General features: G+C 45.0%; 1 protein-coding gene across 1 annotated transcript; it reads left to right on the top strand.

The window, feature by feature from the left end:
- Positions 1-2,981: 2,981 nt before the first annotated feature.
- On the top strand, positions 2,982-12,192 carry LOC111180040 (acidic mammalian chitinase-like). Its single transcript, XM_089918144.1, has 3 exons — positions 2,982-4,189; positions 4,648-4,771; positions 5,642-12,192. Exons 1-3 carry the CDS (start codon positions 4,017-4,019, stop codon positions 5,885-5,887), a joined length of 543 nt encoding a protein of 180 aa, XP_089774270.1. The 5' UTR covers positions 2,982-4,016; the 3' UTR covers positions 5,888-12,192.
- The last annotated feature ends 342 nt before the right edge of the window (positions 12,193-12,534 follow it).

The raw sequence follows: 12,534 nt of genomic DNA, 5'->3' as shown, positions 1-12,534 counted from the left end.
AGAAAGCACAAATCCCAAAGGAGCCTAGAGGGAGAACAGAGAGCCCAGTCCCAATGTCACCTCTCTTGGGAAGTCTTCCCTGACTTGTTTTCTATAATATCCTGGGCATATCTCAATGTTAACACTTGTCTCATTGCATTGAGCTGAGGTTTGGTTGTGCTTACAGGTTTGACTTCCCCACCAGGCTCAGAGTTCTCTGAGGGCAGGGAGTTTGTCTAGTTTTTCTTTTTGTCTTCAGAACTCAGTACTTAATATGAGTTTGTTGAACGAATAACAACATGTGTTCCTGGTTCCTGAACTGCTCACTATCATCTGAGCTCCCAGGCAGCTCACCGAGTGCCTGCATTAGCTACTTTCCCTGAAATCATCATGCAGGGGTCCATGCTGGGAAAGGATTTATAGAGCAGAGGGGGCACCAGGCCCCAGCTCCCCTTCTCCATTTACTGCCGAGTGCTGTCCCAGGTCAGCCAGGGAAAGAATGACCCTGCTACCCTCTGACCAAGATCTCTTTTCTTCTTTAGGGCTGGCCCTCTTGCTGCAGCTGGGTAATTGCCCCATGTGAGGATGGGGTGTACCAGGGTGCCCTGGGGACAAGGGATATTAGTCAGGGAAGGGGCCACCTCTTATTTCCCTGCCGTTCCAGGCACAGCAACCAAAAGTGTCTGTTACTTCACCAATTGGAGCCAGTACCGTCCTGGGATTGCCCGCTACATGCCCGAGAATGTGGACCCTTGTCTCTGCACACACATCATCTTTGCTTTCACTGGCATGACCAACAACCAGATGACAACCATTGAGTGGAATGATGAGACCCTCTATGCCAGCATCAATGGCCTCAAGCACTAGTGAGTTCTGAGCTTGGGCTCTGGGCTGGGTTGGAGGTTTTCACATGGGTCTTTCAGAAGTTCTTAGAGACACCAACACCAGAATGCCTAGTCTTTGAGTCCTGTTTGCAATCACTCTCATGCCTCATTGGCAGAGCTATTGGCATCATTCTCCCTAGGAGAGGCAGGTTGCTGTCATTTGTCTGGATTATTTTCTCAGCAGATCCTTCGCATTGAATGTTATGTGTCCCATGAGTTGCCATCCACAAGGGATTCATTGTGAATACAGTCCCCTGGAGGTTGCCATGTTGCAGTACAGACCCACACCAACCTATGGGCTAGCTGCCAATTTAACCTGAGATGGTTCTCGTGCCAGTTAAACACTTAGCACATGTACTGAGTGACTACCAATGAATTGGGCAAGCCAGACATTACGCTAGGTGCTTTTCATTTATTATTTATGTAACCCCCACCACAAACACTAGGAAGTAGGCATGTTAAAGTTTAAAAGATATTTTAAGCTTGAGGAAACTGCACTGTAGAGAGGTTAAAAGCTTTCCCTTGCCCACAGAACTAGTAAGTGGCAGAACTCAGGAATGCCTGATCAGTTTATCAGATAGGTTAATTGACACTTTGGTCCAGTTGGGAATCCAGTGGGTAGTTTTTAAGATCAAGCTCACAGGACCTGGGTGCCTGCTGGGAGACACCATGGAATAGAGGAGTTAGGTTTAAATCCTGGCTCTGCCAACCTTAGTAGCTGGGTGATCTGGAACAGATTGCTTAAGCTCTCTGAATATCACTTAAAGGGCAAAGTGAGATTAATAGTTCCTGCCTATTGGGATTGTAAGGGTGACAGAAGCAATGCATGTAAAAGTACCTGGCATTTGGTAGGCACTCAGTAAATGGTAGACACTTCTACTGCCTCTATTCCTTGTTCTTTCCTTTAAGAGTCTCAGACTTTCAGCTTTCTGGCCTAGTGTATCCTGGCAGCTCCAGCCCCTCTACCATCTGTGCTAAGGGACTACTTTTAGGTTTTTCCATCCTCCCTAGGATGCCCTGCCTTGTCTTCCCCTGAAGCTTCCTGTTGAATCAGGATCCACCAGCCCACTGGCAAGGCCAGGAACAGGAACCTGTTCAATGAGCATTTATACTGTGTCCTGGAGGTACCCAGAGTAAGACAGTACTTTTCTCCTACAGAGAGCTCTGCTCCCAGTGTGAGATCAGAGACTGGTAACGGGGTAGGCCTGGCGCTGCTCAGGTGTGGGATACGAGGGTGGAGAGACTGACCAGCAGATGACATCTCCTTGCCTGTGGAATTTTATTTACATTGGGATCTTTCTATCTCCAGCAACAGGGGACTGAAAACCCTGCTATCTGTTGGGGCTGGAACTTTGGAACCCAGGGGTAAGACTTTGCATTCACAGAGGAATCGCTCCCAGATTACTCAGTCTCTTCCAAACTCCAAGGGCTCTGAATTCTCTGAAGTGGGTGGCCTCTGGCTTCAGGTATCAATTTAGATACCCTATAACCTTCTGGTCAGGGCTCTCTTTGAAGTCTGTCCTTCCTTTATCACAGCTCTTACCACCTGCCTATCTACTTATCTATACCTTCCTTTATAGGAGCTCCTCCAGGGCAGAAACTCTATTGTATTCACCACTATATCCCAGCACTACCAAATGTCAAATGAATGTCTGAGTAACTGAATATGCATCTGGACAAATAGGAGGCTAAGTGACAAGACAGAGGACCCAGGAGCTTAGACCACTATTGTTTCCTCCTGTGTCCCCCCACCCCACCCCTACCCCAGCCCCAAGTGTCGCATAATAGAATCCTGCCCTTGAGAGAGTCCACGTTGAAGCCCATCACTGCCACTAAGATCATAATGACTTGCTGACTCCAGATTCTCCAACATGGTGGCCACTGCTGAGAACCACCAGACCTTCATCCAGTCAGCCATATGGTTTCTGAGGAAGTACAACTTCCATGGGCTGGACGTTGATTGGGAGTATCCTGTCAACTGTGGCAGCCCAGCTGACACCAAGCAGCTCTTCACTGTCCTGTTGAAGGTGACTCACCTTCCCTGTGTCCAAAGAACATAGGATCTGGTCCACAATGGACGGGGAGAAGACCTCTATATGATGAGGGGTTCTGAGAGAGGCTAAATACACCTGAGGGTGTGAATCTCAGCTCTTCTGGCTCAAAGCCTGATTTCTTTAGTGTAAGATCAGATTTTTCTTTCAGGGAAAACTTGTAGGGCCAAGTTATAGAGACTAGTATAGGGGAGCATGAAAGTTAATTTATTTACAGTAAGAAATCTGCCAAGGAGTCTGAAACATTCATGTTCTAAGCACAGCTATGGGAAGTCAAATAGTCCTCAAACAGGTCCTTCCTTGGGGGCAGCATGTAGGGCAAGGTGAGCTAGTTATAGACTGAGATGTTCGATGGCCCTTCACTCTGGTAAGTAGAAGCAGGTGCTTCCAGCGAGGTGGTACTCCTGCCACCAGGGCCAGACATAAAGTTGTTGGTCCAGAGTGTCCTCTCCCCTGGGCAGCTTGATTGAGCACCAATGACTGCGTCGTTACTCTTATTTCCTCTTCTTCCATGATTGATTTTTCCAATTGTTAGATTTAATCATATATAGTCTGTAAAGCTAAGAGCCATTTTTATTTTTTGTCCATATATAAGCTTTCTTTTTTTATTTTTCTGCTCTGGACATTATTTGTGACTCTTAGAGGGTCACCAAATTTCCCTCAGTACAAGTTTTGGGGAGACAACTCATTGTTGTTCCCAGAGACTAATAACAGTTTTTTTTGTTTTGTTTTGTTTTGTTTTTTTATTTATTTTTATTTTTGTCCATGTTGGGTCTTCGTTTCTGTGCGAGGGCTTTATCTAGTTGTGGCAAGCCGGGGCCACTCTTCATCACGGTGCACGGGTCTCTCACTGTTGCGGCCTCTCTTGCTGCAGAGCACAGGCTCCAGACGCGCAGGCTCAGTAGTTGTGGCTCACGGGCCCAGTTGCTCCGCGGCATGTGGTACCCTCCCAGACCAGGGCTCGAACCCGTGTCCCCTGCATTGGCAGGCAGATTCTCAACCACTGCGCCACCAGGGAAGCCCCCCAACAACAGTTTTTGAAGCAAAGAACTCTAAGCTGAACACTTTTCAGCTTTCTTTGTAAGAATCATGACCTCGTCAAATGTTCATTGGTCCTTGCAGCCTGAGTCCAGTGTCCTCTGTTTCACAGGAAATGTATGAGGCTTTTGAGCACGAAGCCACCCAGAGCAACAAGCCTAGGTTGTTGATTTCTGCTGCTGTGTCAGCTGGAAAAGGTACCATTGAAACTGCCTACCAGATCCCCGAGATGTCGAAGTAAGTAAACTCCAAGCCCAGGAACCCAAATTTAGAGCTAAGTAACTCTGAGACCTGCCCCATAGATTAGCCAATGCTCAGGTACCTTGGAGAGAGAGGGCTCTGTCCCAAAAGAATAAGATGACCCCAAAGCCTGAGAGAGAGACATGGGAAGCCAGCCAAAATTCTCAATGATAAAAGGCTATTTGGAAAAGGTTAGTTGAGTTTCAAATTTCTACGAGACCTGAAGGTCTGAGTGCAGCCAGATATTGATTATGGATTGTATGCCTTCTATATATCAATTTTTCAAATAAAGGTGAGAGAGAATGAAATAAAGAACAATAAAGCATATTCCCTCATGATGTAATTACAAACAACACATTCAGTAGGGACTAGGAGCTTTAGGGGGAGTGGGATAAAGACTATGATTTCCTCTGGATCATTTTTCTTCTCTTGTATCCTACCCCCAACAACCCAAGGTACATGGACCTCATCAACGTGATGACCTATGACCTCAGGGGCTCCTGGGATGGTTTCACAGGAGAGGACAGCCCCCTGTTTGCAGGACCCAATGACAAGGGAGACTACAAATACTTCAGTGTGGTGAGTAAGGGTTTGGGACAGCTAATTCTGATGGATATTTTCAAAGCATGTCATGGGATCCCTGGCCAAGGACCAAAAGGGAGGCTGAGGAAGCTTGATGGACAAGCTAAAGATGGTGAACTTTTTTAACCAAGTTCATGTTGCCTGCTTCCTTTTTCCTATGATTAATTGTACCCATTCATCTTTCACACCAAAGGAAGCAGAATAGTGGCTTGCGATAACCCCAAACATTGAAAAAATAATTTAACTATCATTGTCATTGATTCTAGGAGCACATTTCATGATCTATCTTGCCCCTAATCTTCCTCACCTCCCTTCCGCTTTCTCCCCATCCCATAAGATTTATCTTCTTAACTTGTATGGCATAGGCAGCTGTAATAATAAATCTTCTTAATGATTAGTAGGTGTGTAAGTTGGCTAGATGTGATTTCAGTGTAGAATGCAACCAGAGATATAAAAATTGGCATGGGAAAGTCTCCCAGGAGCATACCCCATGCTCAAAAAATTCTGAGCTGCTATATTTCACAAGTTGGGAAAACAAGAGGATGCATAGCTGAACTCCAGTCCCATCCCAAATGCCAAGTCCAGTATGAGGGGAAGGAGGACAGTGGAACATTTCATTCCCAGTTGACACTGGGCCCTGCTACCTAAGTACTATACCTCTTGACTGACGCTGCCTCTAACACCCAGTTCCAGAAGGAAGGGTACCACTTTCCTTTCTGTGAGGTTGGGCTGTGGAAGGGTCTGGACTGCAGGCTATGTCTGAAGTGGCCAGGAAATTGGGTAGAAAGTGTTGGCTATTCCACAGGCCTCTGGGCACATTCTCAGCTACTTTTTAGTTCAGTAATATGTTCCTTACCTTGCCTCTAGGATTATGCAATGAGCTACTGGAAGAATCAAGGTGCCCCTGCTGAGGAGCTGATGGTGGGCTTTGGGGCTTATGCCAGTACCTTCACTCTCACGAACCCTGCCAGCCATGGCCTGGATGCTCCAACCTCTGGCCCTGGGACTGCCAGGTCCTACACTCAGGAGGCTGGGAGTCTTGCCTACTTTGAGGTAATGTCCCAGAGGTCCGGAGGAGCAGAGAAATTCACTTTCTGTTCTAAAGGATCATAGATACTTCCAAAGAGAAAGAATTTATACTCTGATTTCTAATACAGGGTACCCCATTGTTGCCAGCTCTGAGTGTATGTGGTAGGGAGGGAAGGGTAGAATGAACTATTGATAAAACATCTCAAATTTTAACCTTTTAGAGTAAATGTGCATCTTTCATGCTAGTAGTGGTTAACATTAACCGAGTCCAAATGTATAGCCAGGCTCTGTTCTCAGTGATTTTTATATATCATCCTATTTAACCCTCACAACAGTGAGGTGCTGATTTTATCCTCTTACACAAGAAGACACAGAGGCACAGAGGGATTAAGAAACTTGCTCAGGGTCACAGAACTTGTAAGTGGCAGAGCTAAGATTCAAACTAAAATTGTCCAGCACCAGAATCTCAGACCCTAAACATTATGTGTTATCACCCCCTTGTTGGCTCTTGGCTCTTTTTGGCAAAGATTCTTTCAAATAAGAGAAACAGGAAAACTCGTTTCAAAGGGAAACTGGGCCACAAGGCACAAAGAAGCTGCCCTGTCCCTTGTCTCACAGATGGGTATTGGCAGACCCAGGACTGGGATTTAGGTCTTGTCTTTCCAGCCAGTGCCCTTTCCACTGTGCCACCCACAAGAGGGAAAGCAGGGGAGCTGGGGTGAAACTGGAACCATGAGCTCTTATTTCCAGCAAAGAGAGGTGGGGAGAGGAGTGTATTCCAGAAAATAAAGGGAGGGAGGAGGGAGATGTGAGCCAAACATAGGCAGGTGCATCTGAGCCGTGATTTGTCCTCCTGCCCCAGGTCTGCTCCTTCTTGAAAGGAGCCACCGACGTGTGGAACGCTCCCCAGGAGGTGCCCTATGCCTACAAGGGGAATCAGTGGATTGGATATGCCAATCCCAAAAGCTTCACCCTCAAGGTAAGGCCCTCCACACCCTTCCTTCTGCACAGTTGGGAGAGGTAGGGAACCTGCCCTCCAAGTGCATTTGAATTATAAGAAAACACTGAAGAGAGGTAAGGCAAGACCCAGGGTGGCCCTGAGGTCTCAAGGGAGCTGGTGGCCCAGCTGTAGAGCTCGGCGGTTGGAACAGCCCCTCTGCTTCCGGGAAGTTGCAGCTAGTTCCTCCCTTCCCTCAGCTCCTGTGCCTTCCCGTCCTCGGCCCCCACACCCACTCCTGGAGACTCCCTTTTGGCCCCTTTCCCTGCTCTGCTCTGCTCCTGATCCAGCGCTCTGATTCGTGCTTCCTGAATTAGGCACTCTTCCACCCCGAGGGCCATGGTGTAGATCAGTTTCTTCCTCTCCTTTGCTCCTCTCCTGCATACAGTAACTTCATACAGGAGGAACCCACATCAGGAGGCAAGAGATCCTTGGAGCCATTAGGCTTCTGCCCACTGGCCTTTACATGCTCATATCTGGGTGGTTACTATTTACCAGCCCCAAAGCCCTTCACCCTATACCTCCCCATCAGGAGCCCTGTCTCTCTGCCCAGACACTTGCCAGGTGAAGGGCCCTGTATCTCTTTTGACATCACAACCCACCCAAGCTCCAACTCAGACAAGCCTTCTCAGAAGGTGGTTGGTGATAACAGAGAGCAGGGGAGAGACTCATTCTCCCTGACTTGGTAGTCCTAAGATCTCTCCTTGTCTACAAACATGTCCATGAGTCCCTCAGAGTCTCTGTGGGAAAGCCACTCTCCCATTCCCTCCTCTCCATGACTGGATCATGGCCTTCCCCGTCATCCTGCTGGAGTCACTCCTTGCGCTTGTGCAAGGACATCCCACAGTGCCCCCGATTCTCTCCCACAGGGTGAGTGGCTGCTGAATAACAAGTTGGGGGTCCATGGTCTGGAACATTGGCTTGGATGACTTCACGGGTACTTTCTGTGGACAAGGCAAATACCCTTTCATGCATGCCCTCAAGTCTGCACTCAGCGTCTCCACTCCCAGTAAGTAGTGAAGCACAACCTACCAGCCACGAGGTAACAAACTAGACATTAAGGAGGAAGAAAAGACTATCCAGAGCTCCTCCCAGTCTGGCCTCAAAGAAAGCCTCCTTCAGATCTTCCACCTGTCCTAGCATGTCCACAGGAAACTGGCATTTGGGACCCAGAAAGAGAGACTCAGGTGGCTGCTAAGGGACAGCCCCTGAGTGAGAGAGAAAGGCCCATCCCTGTTCCCAAGGGCTTTCCTTGTAGAGCTGTTCAGGGAGCTCCTGGAGAACATTCCGGAGCCTGGGTAGAGAGAGGACCACAAAGGCCTTGTTCCTTTCCCTGTCTGTCCAGCTCCAGCCTTTAGGAACTTTGTGGAGCAGAGAAGACAAGGCAAGGGAGGGATGACAAAGTTAGGTGGTGAGGAGAGGGAAGAGAGAAGGAGAACCCTGAAGGGGTCCAGCTGGCCCATTCCCTGAAGTGAGGAGCAGAATTACGATTAGTCTCAGCACACAGCTTTGCCCCAGACCCAAAGGCCTGGGCAAGTGCAGAAAGCAGAAGGGGCCAGGAAGACATGCGGACAGCCAGTGCTGACTGCTGGACCATGTCAATTCTGCTGGTTCTTTCAGATTTCAAGTTATCCTCACAGGTGCTCTTGGAGACAGGTGTAGTCTACTTAAACATAAAAACTAGGGAGGGAGAAACAGGGAGGTATTAGTCAAAGGGTGCAAGTTTCAGTTTTACAATATGGATAAATCCTAGAGATCTACTGTATAACATAGTACCTGTAGTTAAGAATACTATATTGTATACTTAAAAATTTGCTGGAAGGGTAGATCTTGTATTCTTACCACAAAAAAAAATAATAAATAAAGAGGACAGGAGGAGACTTCTGGAGGTGATGGGTATGTTTACGACATTGATTGTGATAACCGCAATGTGTACTTATCTCCAAACCCATCAAGTTGTATGTAAACACTTTGTACATCAATCATACCTAATAAAGTGGTTTAAAAAAGAAAGACAACAGTGTAGTAGGCATAACACAGGCTCTGAACTCAAGTTAGAACTAGTTTTGAATCTCAGTTCTCACCTTAGCTGACATGAATAAAATAATCTTTAAAATTCTTCCACTTTGTAGGATTTTGGGGGGTTATGGAACATAGTATTTGGACAAGCATTTAGGTGATAAATAAACATTACTTTCCTCTTAAAAATAAAATAAAAACAAAGCTAATTATTCTGTAGCACTTACTATTTTATACAGCATACACATGGGAAAATGCTTTATGTAATAATTCTAAGAGATAGTACTAGTATTCCATCATTTAAGGGAGGAAATTGAGGCTCAGAGAAGTTAGTGACTTGTTTGTGGTCACATAGCTCATAGCAGAGCTGGGCTGTGAACTTGGGTATCACTGATTCAGGCCCAGAGCATTTAACCACTGGTTCAGATAAGATGAGGAACCCCCAGTGACACTACAGACACAACACTCATGCTGGGAAATTAGTCCACCCCAGAACCTATGGGGCCCTTTTCTTACTCTCTCAGGTTGCAAAGTGCCCACCTCTACCATGGGCTCCCCCACCAACACTGTGGCTCCCGGGAGTGGCAGCACTGGCGAGAGTGGATTCTGTGCTGGAAAGTCCAACGGTCTCTATCCCAGCCCCACCAGCAAGTGCACCTTCTACAACTGTGTGGATGGATGTACCTACAAGGAGGCTTGTCAGACAGGCCTGGTCTTTGACACCAGCTGCTCTTGCTGTAACTGGATTTAAGCCATCTGCTTGTGGGATCCATTGGGGACTGTAGGACAGAAGGATGATTAAATGGAAGTTTTGCCTCAGACTACCAAGTTGTCTACTCTGATTTGTAAATCTACGTGATACTCCCCTGTGTGTAAAACAGAAGACTTACCTTCTTGCTTCCCAGAGGTCTCCAGAGGTTGGGGCTGGGAGACAAGGATGGGTAGTGTCTGGGACCTCTCTGAGCATTTCCGTGAGAAGTTCTGGTGTTCTGGGCTCCTCTTGAGGCAGAAGGGGAGAAGAAATGAGAGGGTCTAGGGTCAAGAGAGATCAAGGGAGATTTGATCTCTCATTTTGTTCTTTCCCACAAATATGCCTCCAAAGTGTCTTGCAGAAGAACCTAGAAAAGTGGTTGGACTCAGAACACAATTTACTGCATCACCTCCTTCAGGAACTCTTCCTTTACCAGGTTAACTCATCTCCCAACTCCAGGGCTAAACAACCCAAGCAAACCATACTTGTTTGAAGACAGAGCATGAGGGCCACCTGTAGGATGGTCCACACACTCCACTTCCACACCTGTGAGGCTAGAAACAAAGGCCATTGGCACAATTGCAAAATTAGCTAACTTAAAACAATATTAGTTCATTTTCATCTTTATTGCCACACTACACCTGAATGTACCCTCAGAGAAGGTACCAAGAAAGTGGAAAGAAAAGGCAGCTTACAGCAGGGTGGGAGGTTTCGCTCTTACCATCTTCAGGACAGCATGGCCCCTGCTCTGAAGAAGCTGAGGAAGCGTGCAGCTCACCAAGCAAGGAAGCTTCCGCACTAACCAGCTCGTTTAGGAGCTCAGGGAGGACTGGTTCTGGAGATTATGCTATTTTGACAAAACCAATACAAACAACAAGCAGAAGTTAATTTCGTTCCCTCCTGTCTCATCAGCTGGAATATGAGCAGGGTTTCTACCCATCTCAGTTTGCCTGAGGTAGTCCTGGTTGTTAACTATTGTCCCAGCTTCCCGTTCATTTAGCAATTTTACTGGTTTAAGAATTTTATTAAAAGTTTTTTTGTTTTGTTTTGTTTTTTACTAGTTGTATCAAAGTTATCTGGAGTAGATGTGACACACCTCTACTTTATACTACTTCCAATTTCTGCCATGGTCTGTACACAGCATTCTTACTTTAACACATGGTTAAATGTAAACGTTCACTGGTAATAACCCATCTCTCTTTTCCTGATTCTTTTCTGACAAATCTTAAATTATAGTCCCTTGCAACTGCCTGCAGATGCTCACTGAGAAACGGACGTGCGCTCGGATGGAAGTGGCTAAGGACAGCTATCTCCTCTTGGTCTGCAAGGTTGATGGGGGAGGTATTGACACTGCTGCTCCTTGGTGGGCCACCCACTGTGCTGTGGCCTGAACCACGGCCTGCAAGAATCACAAATTCATCAGGCCACCAAGGGTGGGATCAGTGGGAAATGTGGGAAAATATAGGTTAGAGTGATGTGTAATGTGAACAGGGAAAGAGAAACCAAGCAATCGGACCATTGAACTTATAAAGAGTAGTCTAAATGCTCTTGCTACAGGGTTTGTCATTTATTGTGTGGAATAAATCTACAACCACTTATTTTATTGTCTGACAACACTTTCTATTTTTCAAGTAAATGCTTTTGTCAGCAATAAGCTATATACAATTAAAGTGACTATATAATGAAAAATTAAGTACTGAATTTCCATTTTCCAAGAAAGTTGAGCGGAATGTATAACTTGCGTTAGATGTTAGTTGACATCCACTATCTCCCATGGGACTGTTGGGTATTGCATGAAAACCTGAGGTCACAAATCCGCTGAGCAAGCATCAGCATCTATGTCTAAATTACTATTTTAAGAGAATTTTACTTAAAGATGCTGATTTAACAAAGGTAGTTGCCAAAGGTGTTTTATATCACTTGGTGAAACGTAAATTTCATTTAGGCAGATATTAGAATAGATGTGCCAAGTTCATTCCTCTCTTTTTCTAATCTGTGTGTGTGTGTGTGTGCGCACGCGCACATGTTTATAAAAGTGAAGCTCTGCTTGCTTCACAAGCTTTTAAGTGACGCCAAATTTATATCGCTGTCACCAGGTGCTTTAAATAGAAAGTCACATAAGCTAATTCTAGTAATAGTTGAATTTTTTTGCACTCAGTTCATGAAATCAAAGTAAAGTTTTTGGCGGTTCATTTCGTCAAAGGTGAAACCTCTGACATTATTGTAAATGTTGCTGTAAATTCAGTTAAAAATTTCAACATTGAAAATTATTTTTGCAGTGATAATATTTGTGGTGATGAATTTAAATATCAATGGAACACAGCATTATGTAAAAGAATATTCTTTCTAAATTAAAAAACCCACAGAGCAGAAATATCCTGGGAATTAGCTGTAGGCCACAAGTCACTCATTAATGTGTTTAAAAAAAAGTGACATTATATCATTCAAAATAAAAGTTGTAAAATTTTCAAATATTTTTACGTACATAGAGTAACTGATCTATAATTTTTGGACAATGCTGATGCTGAGTACAAGAAAATACACATCAATGTGTCAGTACAAGATTCCTCTCTTTGCTGCCTATTGTCTGTTGGATTTTAGAAATGTTTGGACCATTGAAGAATTATGTCTTAATTCAAAGTGTTCCACAGTGGTACTGAACTTTTAAAAAAAAATTTTAGATATCTTCTACGTTTTGATTGCATTTTATTCCAAAACGATTATAAATATTTTATCAAAGTATTCAATGAAGAAACTCTAAAGCACTTTAACTTTTGAAGTTTTAATAAGTTAATATTATTAAAAAAAATGAATTTTGCAAATAGGAAGGCTCTGAAAGAGGCATCTAACAAATTAAATGAGAAGTGAACAAATTAAATGATAAGTGCTCAAATGTATATGACATACAGTTTTGAAATTTTAAAACTGCATTTTCAAATATCTCAATTTGTAGGAAGAATATTT

Source organism: Delphinapterus leucas, chromosome 1 (genome assembly GCF_059928025.1).
Source record: "Delphinapterus leucas isolate spDelLeu-1000000601 "Yukka" chromosome 1, BTC_Dleu_Yukka2, whole genome shotgun sequence".
NCBI lineage: Eukaryota > Metazoa > Chordata > Mammalia > Artiodactyla > Monodontidae > Delphinapterus > Delphinapterus leucas.
This window is presented reverse-complemented; position numbering and strand designations above follow the sequence as displayed.

Bases quoted from the DNA above. Each gene is read 5' to 3' on its own strand.
- LOC111180040 (XM_089918144.1), top strand. From the start codon at position 4,017: ATGTTCATTGGTCCTTGCAGCCTGAGTCCAGTGTCCTCTGTTTCACAG. The intron at 4,190-4,647 runs GTAAGTAAACTC...CAACAACCCAAG, and splicing joins CAGATCCCCGAGATGTCGAA to GTACATGGACCTCATCAACG. The intron at 4,772-5,641 runs GTGAGTAAGGGT...CCTTGCCTCTAG, and splicing joins ACTACAAATACTTCAGTGTG to GATTATGCAATGAGCTACTG.